Source organism: Polyergus mexicanus, unplaced genomic scaffold (assembly GCF_030449975.1).
Source record: "Polyergus mexicanus isolate NDT 795.1 unplaced genomic scaffold, iyPolMexi1.0 SCAF_3, whole genome shotgun sequence".
Classification (NCBI taxonomy): Eukaryota; Metazoa; Arthropoda; class Insecta; order Hymenoptera; family Formicidae; genus Polyergus; species Polyergus mexicanus.
The window spans coordinates 747,487-764,205 of record NW_027223323.1 but is presented as its reverse complement, the minus strand read 5'-3'; the positions used below and the strand labels follow the sequence as shown (position 1 = coordinate 764,205).

Below are 16,719 nucleotides of genomic sequence, written 5' to 3'. Positions count from 1 at the left end.
AAATAGCGTTAAACGGAATATATACAAGGAATATGGAGTAGAGGGTAGGTGCTATATTGAAAATTATATGCGCGTATGCGCAGATACGAACCTACAAATAAACTTATTTTATATTTTATATATAGGTATATATATATATATATATGTGCATGTATGTGTATATTTTTTTGTTGAGTTGAAATGTGACTACACACTACATATTGTTCTACACACTTTCTAAATGTTTTCTCTGAAAGAACACACAAAATATGTTTTTAATTTTAAATATGTTTTTATATAATTGTTTTATTTTTAATGCATGCAAAAAGTAAAAGAAATATAGTTATTCTTAGTCACTTTCTCGCATGCTTCTCTACTCACCTAAATTAAGTATACATATATATACGTGTACTTTGTGAAAAAAAGAAGAAAATATGTAAGAAAGAAAAAAGATGTAAAAATGATTTTCGATATGAAATATTTATATTACTTTTTAGTATTGTGATTGAATGTATATATAGCAGGTATTATATAGCATAGCCCCTTTTTGAATAAAATCATGATATTATTGGCATGGAAAGTATTTCTAATCTTCATCTGACATGGAAAATATTTTACTCGTATATGTGAGTATCATATTTATATATATATATATATATATTGAAAGAAAAAATTAAACTTATTAAAATTATACTTGTTTTGATTTTTGTCTTATAGGCACTGCTATTATTGTTGATATTCAGAACTAAGAATATTAGTGCAATAAAAAATAATTAAAAAGAATACTTATATAAAATAATAAAATGGTAACAATTTATACATACATGATGCATGGAATTTTTTATCGGCTTTAAAAAGTTGTACACTTTTAAAAATATACAATATCGTTTTTTTTATGCATATGTCTTCTTCTGCAAGATATGAAATATGTATAAGATTTATTATTTGATTACTTATTCGTATACTGTCTTATGTATCATGCTTGTATCTCTCGAATTTCATTATTACTATATTCCATTTGTTCTTTTATACAAGATATATGATCCTGCGATATATAGAGATAATGTACTATGTTACATAAAAATAACGATACTCTTTTTGGGTATACTGACAACAATTAAAATAAAATGACCTTTAAATTATATTTATATATATTATCACTGTGTATGTGTGTGTACCATTTGTCTTCACTCTCGTCAGCGGTTGTATTGTTAGTAACAATTTGTTACATCTCGTTGTTAATACTTAACAATTGCAACTTGCAAAATATGTAATATTCGCTTAAACACAGCACACAGATAGGGATATAAGATAATGTACTCTATATATGTACTCGTGAAATATCGGCAATTTATTAGGCTCGAAAGAATTTTAGTATATTCAAATTTTTAAATCTGTGAAGAATTCTTATTAAGTCACGATTGCCGTCGAGAGTGTAATTGAACATTATGTATGTACAAACGATTATTATTTCTTACTGTAATACATTACATAGTTTTGCTTGTTTTTCTCTGTATATACGTCAGTCTTGAATTGCTTTTGCCAGAAAACGCTTCATTTCCACTGTGCATAGAGAGTCGTTCTTGATATATGTAGAAAAAGAATATGTAAGCGCGCGAGTTCACATAATAAAACTTTATCTGCAAAAAATATTATTATCGCCTTTTTTCCAGTATTGTAAAAGAATCTCTTAAAAATCGGAATAATTTCAGGTCTTGATTTTCTCATAATTTTAGGACATATATATAAACCTTGTCCACATATTACGATAAAACAAAGAATAAAAATATGATATGGGAATGTACCTGACGCTGATCAATTTCGGAAAAATTACTTTGACTTTCTCAAAGATTTCAACGATCATTACATAATTATTCTTTTTCCACACATGCACTCTCCAATATACATCCATCAATTACTCACATATGTATTGCGAGCTTGTATGTGATGCCAAAAAAGAAAAAAATATTGTGAAATACTATATACTATTTAGAAACAGTTTGTTTCTTTGATTTTGCGTCATAACATTGAGACTGTATATATATCATAAATAGAAATGAATCCAAAGTAATACCCATAAAAATTGTATGTTCCCTTTTCTTTTACATATACGTTACATAAGATAATTTGTTATTGGTGATACAAACACAATTTTGGAAAAAAAGGTAAATCTATATATATGAAAAAATAAGTTGAATACACGAAATAAAGATATTTCATTTTACATTTACAACAAAACTTTATTTCTGGAAAAATAAGACCTAAAATTAACGAATTTTATTCAATATTTTCGTCATTTTTCATATGAAATTTAAATTTATATATATATGGAATCATTATTTTATTCTCCCCTTTTTCCCATTGTATCATCGATAACATTTTTTGAATACATTTGCATTTCACATTTTTATGATCTTATATATCAGTCTCTTATGCTCTTCCCTTTTTACTTCTCGCTTTTTGCTTTTGTCGTTTCCAATGATGATGCGTTGTTAATTAATAGCAATAATAATAATAATTCTGAGAATAAATCTCAATAACAATAATACAAATAATAGTCACAATAATAATATTAATAATATACCTTAAAAACACGTATGTACAATATTCACCGACCCATTTTTAAGTATCAATAAGATTCTTTTACAAGTACTACCGATAAAGTGGAATAAGTTGCTTTAAATAATTACTTTTTACAAAATTACATTACAAAGTGGCATATTGTAAAATCTGAGCGAGTCATCTATCTAATCTATTCACATGTACAGCTGCTGCTATAATTAAATTTACGCGGTGGTTTTATTACAGCTAGACTACTGGAAAGTATACATGTTTGTATATTATGAATAATTATTGCCATTGCAAAAACAATCTTTGATAAATTGAAATGTTCAACATATATATATATATAATGTATATACGTATATATATAATGTACACACACACACACGCGCGCGCGCGCGCGTGTGTGTGTGTCATACTGCACCACATGTATATATAATCCAGTTTGCCTCTGCTGAATAATATATAAATAAAATAATATAAAGTCATATGATTTATACAAATAATTTAATAACTATCTGTGTATATGTGTGTATATGTGAGTGTGTATGCGCGTGCGCGCTTCAGGATATGCAGTATTGGAAACAATCGTTCTGAAGATTATTGTATCAGTGATCTTAAAACACATTTCTCATGACAGATAGATTCACGATATCGACAAAAAAAGAAAACCATGAAAAATCGACTTATAGTTCCTCTAAAATTCTTAAAACGCGTAATTTTAGCTTGATATTCACTATAAACTTTCATTTCTTAACATACTTTACTAAAGGAGGGTCACGAGCCTAAAATGCTGCGGACTGCTTGATCCAACGCAGTGTCTTTCGATTCGCCGGACTGCGATGACGAACTACCGCTACTACTGCCGGACAATGTGTTCGCAGGACGTTTTTTAAGATTGAGAATGCTGTCAATGGCAGATTGTACTTGCGCGGTAATTTCGTCATGCTCGTTGCCGACATTACCACTTTCGCTACTCGTTACATGCACACTACTACTTGGACATTGCGCTTGCGAATGCAAAGCCAATCCGTCCAAGCTGTCAGCATCCTCTAACAAATCTCGCTCGAGATCAGTGGCACTACTCCAACGCCTATCGAAAGACGTTGGAGTTACATCTTGCTCACAATCGTCCTTTATGATCATATTCGAGACACTAGGTACATTCGCACGAAGACACTCGCCGTTCGCTCGTGTTCTTTCAATTTTCGATGATCTCGTAACAGCCGTAACAGCACACGCACTATTACCACTATTACCGTTATTACCGGTTTTACACCTCAAGGTGTCTGCAGTGGATGGATATACTCCCAGTTCTTTCTGGATTTCCAACCACTCATCGTAATCGCCACTGGTACTGCTTGTTGTCTTAATAACTGGTTTACATTCCATTTCATCACTCGGGAAGTCATCCTCTAGTTCACGTTTTACAGATACGTTCACTAGAGGAGGTGATGTTAATGTCGATTTGTCCTCTTCTACAAGGCCAGGTTCAACTTTTGGCACTAACGGTTTTTCCTCTTTCTTAAACTCTTCTGCAATTTTATATTTGCAATATATATATTCATATATATGCATATATGCAAAATGTTAAAAACAACTTTTTAAATAAGAAAAAGATATGGCAAAAAAGAGAGAAAGTAAACAACTTTGTTAGGAATGTAGGTAACATAGAAACAATATGGTGTATTGTGTGTGTGTATATAGTTTCGAAAGTATATGTTCGAAATATGAAATAAGTAGAGATGTAACAAAATAGAAAATTTTGTAATTCTAGAAGGAACAAATACATGTATACATGCAATATTTAATTTTATAATTGTATCGATATAGAGATAATAAAGATATAATTTACCATTAACTTTTGTCTCCTGTTCTCGTAACCTGTTGAGAATATTTTGTTCTTCAGCCACAAAAGTTCTATCAATCATCATCAATTCTGATGTCCTCACTTCACGCTATAATTTCAAAAATGTTAATGCAATCACTTATTTAAAAAGGAATATTTAGAACATTTCTTGAATATAATAAGTTGAGCAATAATAATTGATGTAAACAATTTAAATATTTTAACTTCAAGTTGAAACACTTTTGTGCATGATTAATATGCAAAGAACTAAAATTTCTATCAAAAATTAAATTTAACAATCATAATTATATTCAATAAATAAATCATATTATTTATACCATGCTTTCCATTAAAAGAAGGTATGTATATTTATTCATCATAGCGCTGAATTTGCCCAACAGATGTTTTGCCGTCTCCTCAAATCTTTCATCTGCTTTTGCCAAATCCTTGGGACTTAGTACTTGCTCATTTAAACAATGGTATCTCACTAAACGTTTGCAAGCATCACGCTTACTTGAGAATGGTGTATTCATATCCGGATTGGTTGCACCATTTTGATCAATTTTTAGCTGTTGTTCCACTCTGCAAGTAATAGTATAATTAAATATATCAATATATCATTGAATCTTAAATTATTAAATGTGACAGAATTTTATATATAAATACGTACAAATCGCCGCGATTCAACTGCCTACAAATTGGACTAGTCGCACGTCTCTTTACGCCTTGCCTCGGACTTATTAAAGGACTCGAGTTGCTATTGGGACTGATAAGTTGTTTCGTCGTATTACCAGCAGTGTTTACAGGACTCTGCATCCTCTGCGTTCCCTTGCCTATCATTCTAGGCGAAGTTACTTGTCCTGCAGGTGAACCACTTTGAATCTGAACCTGAATAGGAGAAGAAAGTTCTTGTTTCACAGGACTCGGTGTTTGTATATTTGGTTTGATGTCCAATGGATCTGTTTGACATTGCGTGGATTGTTGCATGCTTGTCTGCTGTTGCTGTGTTTGAACTTGAGTTAATTGTTGTGCGTTGCTTTGTAATTGCAGAGCTGCTGTTGCAGAGGTAATCGGTGGCGAGAAGATTTGCATATTCGCAGAGGACGGATTCAACATCTGATTCCCATGATTTTGATAAAACTTGTGCTGCTTGGTGTGCGTACTTTGGTGTATATTCTGTGTCGCAGTGTTCGATATAGTTGGTTGCTGTCCTTGCACATTCGGCGAAGTGCAGTTAATGCTCTGTAATAATCATGATTATCATATCTATGTGTATACAAAACATATAATATATCCACAAAATAAATATTCATAGTAATGTTCTACTTACCGTGATATTAATGTAATTAATATTAGTATTACTCGGCATTGTTGCAGACGTAGTTGAATTTAGACTTTGAGATGTTACTGGCATGGCAATGGTGGAAGTTTGAGTCTGCGTTTGAGTTGCCGATGTCTGATTCTTAAATGAATTCTGTAGATGTACATTTGACGCAACTGTTGAAACCAGGCTTACATTGAATGTTGATTCGGCAGTCTAAATGGATTAAATATTACTTATTAAATACATAAATTCATTAAATTTCATAATGCGCGCGAAGATTATTTTGTATTTTTGTATTAGTTATCGTCATTTTTAATATACTTACGCTATTCACAGGATGAGTAGTACTACTAACAATCTTCCCACTAGCTAATATTCTTGCTTGTTCCTCATATAATTTCCTTAATGTCAGGTTATTTGGCGTGACAGATTTTCGAGATAAAATAGATTGAATCTGTGACTGAATGTTTTTCAGCATTTGCTGCTTTTGAGCAGGAAGCTGGATAGTTTGTATTCTTTGTACCATTTGACCATTTGAAGGAACTGACACATGACTGCTAGCAGAGGACGAAACCAAAGGACCATTTGCTATAACTTGAGCTGATTCACTCTTAGCAGGATTTGTATTTTGCGATACCATAGTGTTCGTCTTATTTAGATTATCAACTTTTTGTAAATTAGACATATTCGCCGCGACCATTGTCGGTCGAGTAACAGTTACTGTTTTCGTCGTCTAAAAAGTAAAAATAAATTTGCAGTAGAAGTGCCATGGTAAGAGCCAAAATGCACATGATGTATGTAAATGTTTTAATACTTTTATTATACAGATTTTCTAATTTTAATACATTTTTAGAACTTTGGATGCAAGTCAATATATTATTGAAAATAATCTCAAGTAACAAGAAATAGATAAAACAGATTTGAAGATATAAAAATAAAAAATATGCTTATATTATTTACACATACCTGTGAATTCACAATACTTTGAGCAGTGACGGCAACTTTCGTCTTCTTCACGATTTTCGCTTTCTTTGGTTGATTATTACCCAAGTTTTTAATTTGCTGTTGATTCAAGTTGTCAATAAATTGACTAGGGAAACTGGAATTTTGAATCTGTATATGTGGTGGCATTTGAGATGGTGCGGCTTGCACAACAATATTTTGAATGTTATTTTGAATTGTCGGAGCTCCACCAGAACTGTTCACGATTATCTGACTTGTTGGAGTATTGATTTGGACACCTTGCAAATTCTGATTAGTCGCATCTGGCTCGCCGATCACTATTTTCTGCGTCTGATTTTGATTTTGCGTCTGATTCGTCGCATTCAACTGTCCGGCCAGGAATTGTTGCAAGAGCTGTTGACTGATCACCTGCATCTGCCCGTTTGCATTGGCGATTAATAGCTGATCGTTAGGATTTAAGTTACTCAACGCATTTAAAATTTCAGGTGTAATTTTTGGTGCATTGTTCAATATGTTGTTCGCCGCTGAGCTGAGTATATTTGCACCTTGAGACTCTACCTTTTGAGATTCATTTTGTTGGGTAGGAGTGTTAGAAGCAGGAGTAGTTGTAATCAATATATTCTGATTCTGATTATTTTGTTGCGTATTAATTCCTTGCTGTAAAACATTGGCAGAGTTTTGGGATTCAAAGTGATGCGCGTTAACGGAAGAAAAGGTATTCGCCGTCACTACTTTCTGCTGTTGAACATTCACATTTTGTTGGACACTCGTGTTGTGTAAAACAGCAGATGTGTTTTGTTGCTGTAGACTTGTCATGACATTCTGTTGCGTATGAGCTATATCTTTAATAGTTCCTGATTGTAAGTTTTGTTCTATATTCTGAACATTAGCAGCAGTATTTTGCTGCAATACATTAATTGTATTTTGTTGAATACTTGAATGCAAAACGTTCATACTGTCGTGTTGTTGCATAGTGTTACAGGAGCTTTGTTGCTGTAGTATATTCATGGAATTGTGATGAATGTTTGAACTCTGTACATTTTGTTCAAATATCTGTTGCACATTTTGAGTTTGTACAGTTTGCGCAGTAATCTGCTGATTATGTTGAAACAATGGTGACTCCTGTTGAAGCGTTAGAGTCTCTTGTTGACTTGTTTGTTGGAGACTTTGATTAGCTTTAGATATATGATCGTTTTGTACTATTGAACTACCGGGCAATGATTTCTGCATATGAACCCCATGTTGTTGTTGTTGTGTTTGCTTCCCCAAATTTTGCCGTACATTGGTAGTTATACAAGCGTTCGTGAGTCGTACCTGACTAGATTTTTGCAGAGAAATGTTGGAATTCTGTTGATTAGAATTCGTTTGATTCGTATTAGACATTCGAGGACCTTGTATACTAAACATCGTAGGCGACGGCTTTGCGGACAAAATATCCGAAGTATTCAGAGAAACATTACCGCTCTGCGATAAAGTAGGATTCGAGGACTTAGATTGCATTAGGTTTTGTACATTTACATTCTTTGACGTTTGTATATCCAGTGATTGCAATGGTCCAAGGTTGTTTTGAACACAGACGCTCGGTATTGAATTGGTCTCTTGAGAAACAATATTAATATTTTTTTGCTGATTCATTGGTTTTGAACATATCTGGCTGTGATGTGGACTAGTGGTACAAATGATATTTTGCGAGCATGTAGAGCTTATGATATTAGTAGAGACCTGATTTCCACTGGATAAAGGTGATTTGACGAATTTCGGTCTCTGTGGAGTTGTACTTTGAGCAGGCTGCGATGTGTTTTGCGCCTGACCGAAAAGTTGCGAGATAATCTGCGAATTTTGTCCACTACCTTGGGTCAGAGATCGTATCAAAGCTTGCGCGGTTGCTGAATCTATTTCAGGTTGATTAGGTTCCGGGGTGTGATGTAAAACAACTTTACCGTCTTCTCCAACTGCTAATCGCAATTGTCCCGATATTGCATTTTGCACAGGCATCTGAAGTTGGGCAACAAGCTGACTATTGAATGTCTGTGATACAGATGCTTGTGTGTTCGTTGTATTTGTTGCAGGTACTTGGATTAGATTCTGAGTGGAATTAGTAGGAATTGTTCCTTGCGATGAAAGTTGGCTCAACGATTGTCCGGAATTAGTTTCACTTTGTTGCAAAACTTGACAAGGAACCTCGGTTTCAGTTGTCAATTCGGTATCAAAAATATCATCGTCATCCCCAATACCTGATATTTTCATAATACTGGCAAGATCTAGTTTCGGTGGTTCATCGTCTTTCCGTTTAGCCTTTTTCTTCTTTTTCGCTTTCTTCTTAGGAGGTGGCAATAAATTTTGCTCTGAGACAGTTTGTGTACACGAAGCATTGCCAGTGGTATTGCCAGAAGTGACTTGTGCGATTTGTGATTGGGGACTTTGTACCATAGCATTCTGAATTACGATGGAATTGCCAGTTCCTGAATTAGCTGTAGAATTCAAAAGTATGGCAGATCAATATCAAATTTTCCATAATACACTGAAGCAACTGAATATTTGAACATTTTTTATATTGTAAAAAAAAAAAAAAAAATTAGGATTTAATTTAGTTGACTAAATATTTCTAGCATTTTAAACATATATTTTTAATATAAATAAAATAATAATAATAATAATAATAGTGCTCTTATAATTATTTTTGCTACAATATTGCTATTTGATAGTAAACTTACATGGTGCAGGACTAGATGGAGTATGTCTTATTACTGGAGAAGCAGTTGGAGGAAATCCATTGGGTACAGCAAAGAATGCAGGTGTAATTCCCTGTAGTTGCATACCTTGTGCTGTGACAACTCTTACTAACTGTTGTTGTGTTAACTATAATCATAAAGTAAGCATATTTATCTAAATCTCAAAATAAATTATATATATTCCACTAAAATTATCTATTTTATATAGAATGTAAAACTATAACACAACTAAATTTCATTTTACTTTTTCTAATTTAATTGGAATGTTGTAAATGTATTATTACAATTATACATTATTGTCAAATTAAATTTATATAAATTCAAAAAACAATTGAATATCATTGGGCAGTATATCGAAATAGTAGTATGTTCAAAATATCAAAATGTATATCAAAATCGCAGTATGTTCAAAATATCAAAATGTATATCAAAATGGCAGTATGTTCAAAATACAAGGAAATTTTTTTAATTCATAAAAAATTAAATAAATAATTCTTATAGTATATAACATTTTTAAGATATTTTTTTTTCAATGAAAAGTGCATGGTCGTTTCAATATAAAAATTTAATAAGCAATGATTATAATTATGAAGCATAGATGAATGAACGAATGAAACCATCACCTGTGCAGTATGTGTTTGTTGCTGCGCGCTTGCTGGCGTCCTTAGTATGAGTTGAACGCCTCCTGGTTGTTGCTGTACAATGACAGGTCCAGTTGACGGCAATACCTACATTTGAAATGTGACAAATAAATGAAGCATAAAGCAACTTTTTGTGATAATAGAAATGTAAGTAAGCAGTTATACAATAGATATAAAGCATATCAAAATATCTCATATAACATGGCCTCATGTATATATATTTTCATTAACTATATAATGAACATGCAGATGAGATATAATCGAAATATAAAAAAGATATAATATATTATAATAATAACCTGATTCAATAGCAAGCCTTGCGCTGTTGGAATCATTGTTGCTGTAGTGGGACTTGGTTGTGGTCCAGCAAGAACTAGTTGTGGCTGAGTCTGTTGTGTTACCTTTAAAGAGAAAAAGAAATATATACTTTAAATATATTATTAAAAAGCAAAGAAGATTGAATAAAATATCTTATATAAAAATGTGTAGCATTATAAATATTTTTGAGTTATCTCTAAAGTTAATGTGATAAAAAATGATGTAATAATTTATTTACAATATGATTAATATCCAATTAATTTTATTATTTAACAACTTAATAAAGAGATGCGTAAATATTATTTAACTAAAAAATGGACTATACTTGATTTGTGATTGTAGTAGTAGCTCGTTGTGGCTTTTGCTGAGAAGTAACAGCTTGTTGATTTGGTGGTTTTGGTAGAATTTGCGGCGGTTGCTTAGCGGGCTTGGCCGCCGCTATTTGGATTTGTTGATTTCCAAATAATTGGGTTCTAGTCACCAATTGAGTTGGGGTGGACTGATAACCCTGTGGTGTGCCATGAATTATTTGTAACACCTGCATCCCTTGTTGTAGTATGGGTGTATTAGGCCTAACCTGTGTGGAACATGAAAAATGCAAAGTTTTAATAAATATATAAATATATATACTTATCATATGCTCTAAGATAATATTTTTTTTTTTGAAATAAATAAATAAAATTGAAAAAGGGAAAGAGTGTAAAAAAGAAAGTACAGACAGTGGTCATCCAAAAACAGTTACAGGAGATGCATACCAAATTAAAAGAGATAAAAAAATATAAATTTAAGTACAAAAATTTACAAAGAAAGAACATCTGATAAAGAAAATATATACAAGATATATAAACTATATGTGAAACATAGCTATATTACATAGCTCTTATATATTTTTTTATTTATATAATATAAATTTATTTTGTATATAAAATTGAGTATATTTTGAAAATTAGAGTAATAAATAATTTCTTTCTCTCAGAGAGAAAAGAAAATTTTTATCATATATTTTTAACACAGATATATAAAATATGAAAAAGATTTATGGGTACACTTTTATTATTTTCACATCGTTTAAGACTTGTGATCTCTCCCAATTGACTGGAATCTTTAGTTATCCCTATTGTCAGATATAGAATTACTAATGTATACTATTAAGTACAAATAATGGCATGCAAAAAACGAATCATATTTCCTGTAATGAATGAGTTGTGTTGTTGTATGTGGAAAATATTTATATTATATGTAACATAATCAAATATGATTGTAACAAGAATAAGTAAACACCTCAGTCGACTGGCACTTCAAGTGATGTGAAAATGACAAGTTTGAATAATAACAAAAATATATTTTAACAACATAACGAAATACACAAAAATTTTCAAATAAAAAAATAAAAGTAAAACTCATGAAAAAAGATAAAATTAGAAATATCAACAGAAATGTTCTATTGAATTCATTTTTTAACGCATTCTATTTTAAAACTATAGAAGAGTCCAACTTAATATAAGCAATTGTAACATATAATTTCAATATTATGCAGAATAAGTGTTCTTACCACAGGTGGACCAGGGCTACCTCCAGGCGCTGGGCTTCTATTGTTGAGAGAATTATTCCCGCCTAATAGATGAGGGCTTTTCGCAGGGGGATATGGGCTAAGTACAGGGCTCTGTATCTGGCTAACGCTCATCGGACTTTGCATAGGGCTTTGCATTTGTATATTAAAATTACTGTTCGAGGTCGATGTGCCGACCGGACTCGGACTATTTCGATTGGATTGTATCGAGTTTGAAGCCGGACTTCTAAGTAAAAGTCGATTAGGGCTAGGACTCGGTGTAGGTGGTGCTATATTAGACGCCGGACTCTTCAGAGGTATTGAAAATGGACTACCCGGCGAACTAATATTTTGGTTTTGAATATTTTGCATAGATTTAACAGTATTCATAGTACTGACCACATTTGATTGTTGTGTCGTGCCCGTTAATGCTACTGACGCACTTAAGCCAGGGTTTATCCCTTGCGAATACTGTCGCTGTGGTTGAAATCCAGTCGATTGGGAGGAACTTAAAGAAGAAATATGACTCAATGACATAGTCGGTTCATTAGATGCAGATATATGTACATTCGATGTTGATATATTGGATAAATTAGCGTGCATTGTACCGAGATGTGGTATATTCGTAGTGAGGTTCACGTTCGAAGCGTGATTCACATTTGCAGTGGTTGCATGAATCGACTCGCTAGGTGTGCTTGTGAATATGCTAGAACTCGTTAGAGTTCCGGAATTAGAGATTGGCGAGATTGTCGAGATGTTTGTATTAGGATGCTGCGATATAGCAGAGTTTGGTATATGTGCTAAATTTGATGATCCAACAATGTGCGGTGCAATACTTTGAATGCTTTGTATCGTTGGGAATGGAAACTGTGCGCTACTAGAATTCAAGCTAGTTGACGTCAGACCAGTTGCCAGGGCATTTACAGGTCTATTAAGACCTTGGTTTACACCAGAATTTATACTGGTAGTAGTCAAATTTGTATTCGGATTAATAGCAGATAAACCAGATACACCGGAATTCGTAGCGGTCAAATTGGAATTTAATGTAAGATTCTGATTCACGTTCGATGAGTTCAGAGTCGTCAAATTTGGATTTACACCGGTCAGTCCCGCGTTTACTCCAGATAGCCCAGAATTAATATTTGTAGAATTTATCGTATTAAGCCTGTTTATACTAGTATTTACTCCTGTATTTATGCTACTTAAATCTTGTCCCAGATTGGACAAACTATTATTAATATTGTTTGAACCAATATTGGATGTCAAATTTGAATTAATAGCATTTAAATGATTCAGGCTAGGATTTATCGCAGTCAGCCCTGTGTTTATACTCGGCAAGCCCAAATTGAGCAGAGGATTTGATGTGGTGATAACATTGGAAGTGAGAGATGTAAGACTGGTATTTAGAAGTGACAGTGGCAATCCCATATTAAGGCCCACCCCAAAAGTGGGGGTGGCCGGGGGTAGGCCCATACCAGTCCCCGAGGGATTTATGGTACTCTGATTCAACTGATTTAACTGGTTTACGTAGACTATGTGATTTCCAGTTGTCGATCCATTTCCTTGTTCTTGGGGCTGCAAAAACGAGCAACATTGAATATCATCAACCAAATACTCACTAATCATCAACCAAAGTGACTTACATTACTCGATGTCTGTTGCAAAGCAAATGTTAATGACTGACCACTGGTATTCTGGGCTTGTAGTTGTTGTAACTGCTGCAACTATGTATAAAATTGGCAAATATTAAATAGTAATATTCAATAGTAATATTCAAGATTATTCAGAAAAATTTTATAAGATCTATTTGTTTTGAAACTTTTATATATTTTAAATGAAATAAATATATAGATATTTGAATTGACAAAATATATGTACAGAAGAGAAATACAATATGAGAAATATGGACTTTTAATTAAAATAAACAATTGAAAAAATCTATATGCTTTTATAGTCTCACTTGTTGTTGGGTCAAAACAGCAACTGGATTATTACGTGGACGTGCATTCGGGGAAGTTGTAGAGGATACTGAGTCCCCAAGAAGAGGGCGTGACTGAGGCTGCTGCATGCCCACGCAGCCCCTCTTTACTATGGGCAGCGTCTAGCCACCTTTTCAGCTTATTTTGTTTCTTTCCTATTAATATAAAAAATTCTAGTTTATTTATTATAAATCTTGACAGAAATTTCTAAAACGTAATTTATAAAAAAATTTCAAAATATATTTGGAAAAGCTTCATTTATTCAAATGATACCAATAATAATTCATAATAATAATAAATATAGGTAGAATGTTTTGACTTTTTAAGAAATTTTGTATTTAGTGTCCAAATTTATTAAAATTTTATGTATATATATGTATATGTATATATTAACTATTATTAACAGAAATATTGTATTTACCAAAGTTGTTTAATAATCGCAGCACAAAATATTTGCGTTTCGGCGCCACTCAACACATCTGCGACCTACGTCTCCTGTTCCTGTCATGCATATAATTTCGTATTTTGTCCAAAGCTCAGGCAGCACTGTATTAATTCCACAAAGTGCTTATATCCACATACACTGTTAATGTTTCCAAAGATCTTGCTCCAGTACTAATCATTCTTGGCCATTATAGGCATTACTTTGTTGTGTATTAAAAGTAGTTCTTTCTTGAACTACTTTATCCATTAAAGAATAACTGCTCAATTGCATTGTGAATATATCCAGACTTATATTTAAAATGCATCTGTCGCAGGATTCCATCCATTTATAAATGCAGCAATGTTACAATGTTTGCCCATGACAACACATTCAATATATGTACAGAGGACAATATCAAATGTTGTTTCATAAATAATATTTCTTTCTCATTACATCCTATCCCAGGTCTAAGAAGTAACTCACAGACATTCTTGGATATTTGTCAAATGTTTTAAGTGTAGTATCACAACGTTACGCCTTTGCTCGCCAGATATTCATCGAAGCAATTGTTTCTTCTTAATAAAAATGTTTCTATTGTTGTTACCCACACTACACTTCTATTTGCACAGATTTTGCCTGCAACTTTTGTCCTGCAAAATAGAATATCAAACTCAAATATAACAGATACATATAAAAATGTTTATATAAAAATCAATATAATCGAGGAAATTCTTTCAGATTATTTCACGATAAAATTAGCTTAAGCTACAAAAAGTGTCTTTGGCAAACGGGGAGATAAACGAGAGATTAAGAAAACGATGTAACATATTACACGAACGATCGAACGTTGCTACATGTCAAGGCAATAATAATGCCTAGTTCGTATAGTAATTTGAAGGAACCGGGAGATCTCGGTAAAACGATCACGGCCCCGAATTCGACAGCTGGAAGCATATTTGGAGGTTATAACTGGCGCGCCTGTGTGCAAGCATACGTGCCACACAAGCCACACTAACACGCACACACACGCATATGAAGCGAATCACATATACAACACCTCACTCTCACTTACGAGGGTACCAGCGGCGCGCGATTGCACACAACAAAAGGCCCGACTGACAAGGCGTAAACAAAAGAAAACGCGAGCATCTGGCGAAAATTTCGCGCTCCGGACGACCGGGGAAGCCGGCGGACGGCGCTGCGACGCGCGTGTTTGGTGACTGACGCGCAAAAATGCGCGTAGCGTCGCGACGAAAAATTGTCAATATTACCTCTCCGCTGCGAACGCGGTTTTGCCACCCCGTGTGTTTTCCTCCTGGGAATTTTCGCAAGTCTCGCGGCGATTTCCCTCCGTGCGATCTCGCGTCCTCGGCGCGGCTCAACGCGCCTCGTCCGAACGAAAACAACGCACACGGAGCACGCGCGACGACGATATTCTACTGAAAATAATAAACTTTTCAGTTACACGACAGTTCCATGTACGCGTTACACTATTCGGTGGCAACGGCCATCATGTATTTATCAAGGCTGCCATTGCAGCACATTGTAGACTATAAAATCCCAGATCGCCACTATCGCTATTGGCGACACCTCGAATTAACTTTTTGTAACCATGGAGGTACGAAATAACCGAAGGGATGCGATAAAACGTAATGATTCCTATACATGGTTAACGCTAGGGAATGACATGTGACTTATTTAAAATAGCCAATCAGCCTCACGCTTTTCTCGATACGATAGTTCGGTAGTATGTAATGGTAAATGATTGGCTATCCCATATATTGCTTCTTCTCATATCTATTATATTTTCTATTCATATGATATAACCGCGCATGAAAAATTAAGAAATGTGTATATCTTTAGAAATAAAATAACTTGAAGTGTATTCTCTGTTATCTAGATTATCAAATTACATATATTATCTTCTTTATCTTAAAAAAAAGAAGTAGTTTCTCAAAATGATTTAAAGTAATGTTTAACATGTTTAGTCCATACATATTCGGTGTAAGCACACACACCACACACGCGCGCATTACATACACATACACATAGTAGAATTTTAAAATACCTTTTATAAATCAGTGCTTTTTAATTGTAATAAACAGCAAATATATGTACCAGATATATAGAAATTATTTGAATAACATTATATGAGAATAGCATTATATAAGGAAATGTTTGTTTTTAAAAAACATAAATTTATAAATAAAATTACTACATATATTTATATTCGAAATTATTTTAAATAACTAATTGTTATTAACATAGTTATTTAGATGAAATATTTAATCTCATGTACATAAATTTATAAAATAGGATATATGTCTCTATCTTATCTTATTGTTACATACATTTGATTTTATCTTTAACTAGATGATTTTGCAATATTATCTAAGTGT

At 33.0% G+C, this 16,719-nt stretch overlaps 1 protein-coding gene across 4 annotated transcripts; it reads right to left on the bottom strand.

The window, feature by feature from the left end:
* Window positions 1–1,112: 1,112 nt before the first annotated feature.
* Window positions 1,113–15,833, bottom strand: LOC138932085 (uncharacterized). 4 transcript variants are annotated; one of them, XM_070293639.1, is made up of 16 exons: window positions 15,592–15,833; window positions 14,318–14,970; window positions 13,878–14,051; window positions 13,561–13,641; window positions 11,921–13,492; window positions 10,694–10,945; window positions 10,350–10,451; window positions 10,033–10,137; window positions 9,392–9,536; window positions 6,681–9,148; window positions 6,040–6,447; window positions 5,721–5,927; window positions 5,061–5,632; window positions 4,729–4,972; window positions 4,397–4,499; window positions 1,113–4,076 (listed from the first exon to the last, which is right to left on the bottom strand). In XM_070293639.1, exons 3-16 carry the CDS (start codon window positions 13,983–13,985, stop codon window positions 3,319–3,321), a joined length of 7,125 nt encoding a protein of 2,374 aa, XP_070149740.1. In that variant the 5' UTR covers window positions 13,986–14,051; window positions 14,318–14,970; window positions 15,592–15,833; the 3' UTR covers window positions 1,113–3,318. The 4 variants fall into 4 exon arrangements, with proteins under 4 accessions (XP_070149740.1, XP_070149743.1, XP_070149741.1 ...); XM_070293642.1 differs by having other exon boundaries at window positions 12,317–13,492; XM_070293640.1 differs by lacking the exon at window positions 10,033–10,137.
* Window positions 15,834–16,719: the final 886 nt, after the last annotated feature.

Coding starts and splice junctions, on each gene's coding strand:
- LOC138932085 (XM_070293639.1), bottom strand. CDS start 13,985: ATGCAGCAGCCTCAGTCACGCCCTCTTCTTGGGGACTCAGTATCCTCT. Junction 13,493..13,560: donor TGCAACAGACATCGAGTAAT/GTAAGTCACTTT, acceptor TCGTTTTTGCAG/CCCCAAGAACAAGGAAATGG. Junction 5,633..5,720: donor TTAATTACATTAATATCACG/GTAAGTAGAACA, acceptor TGATTATTACAG/AGCATTAACTGCACTTCGCC.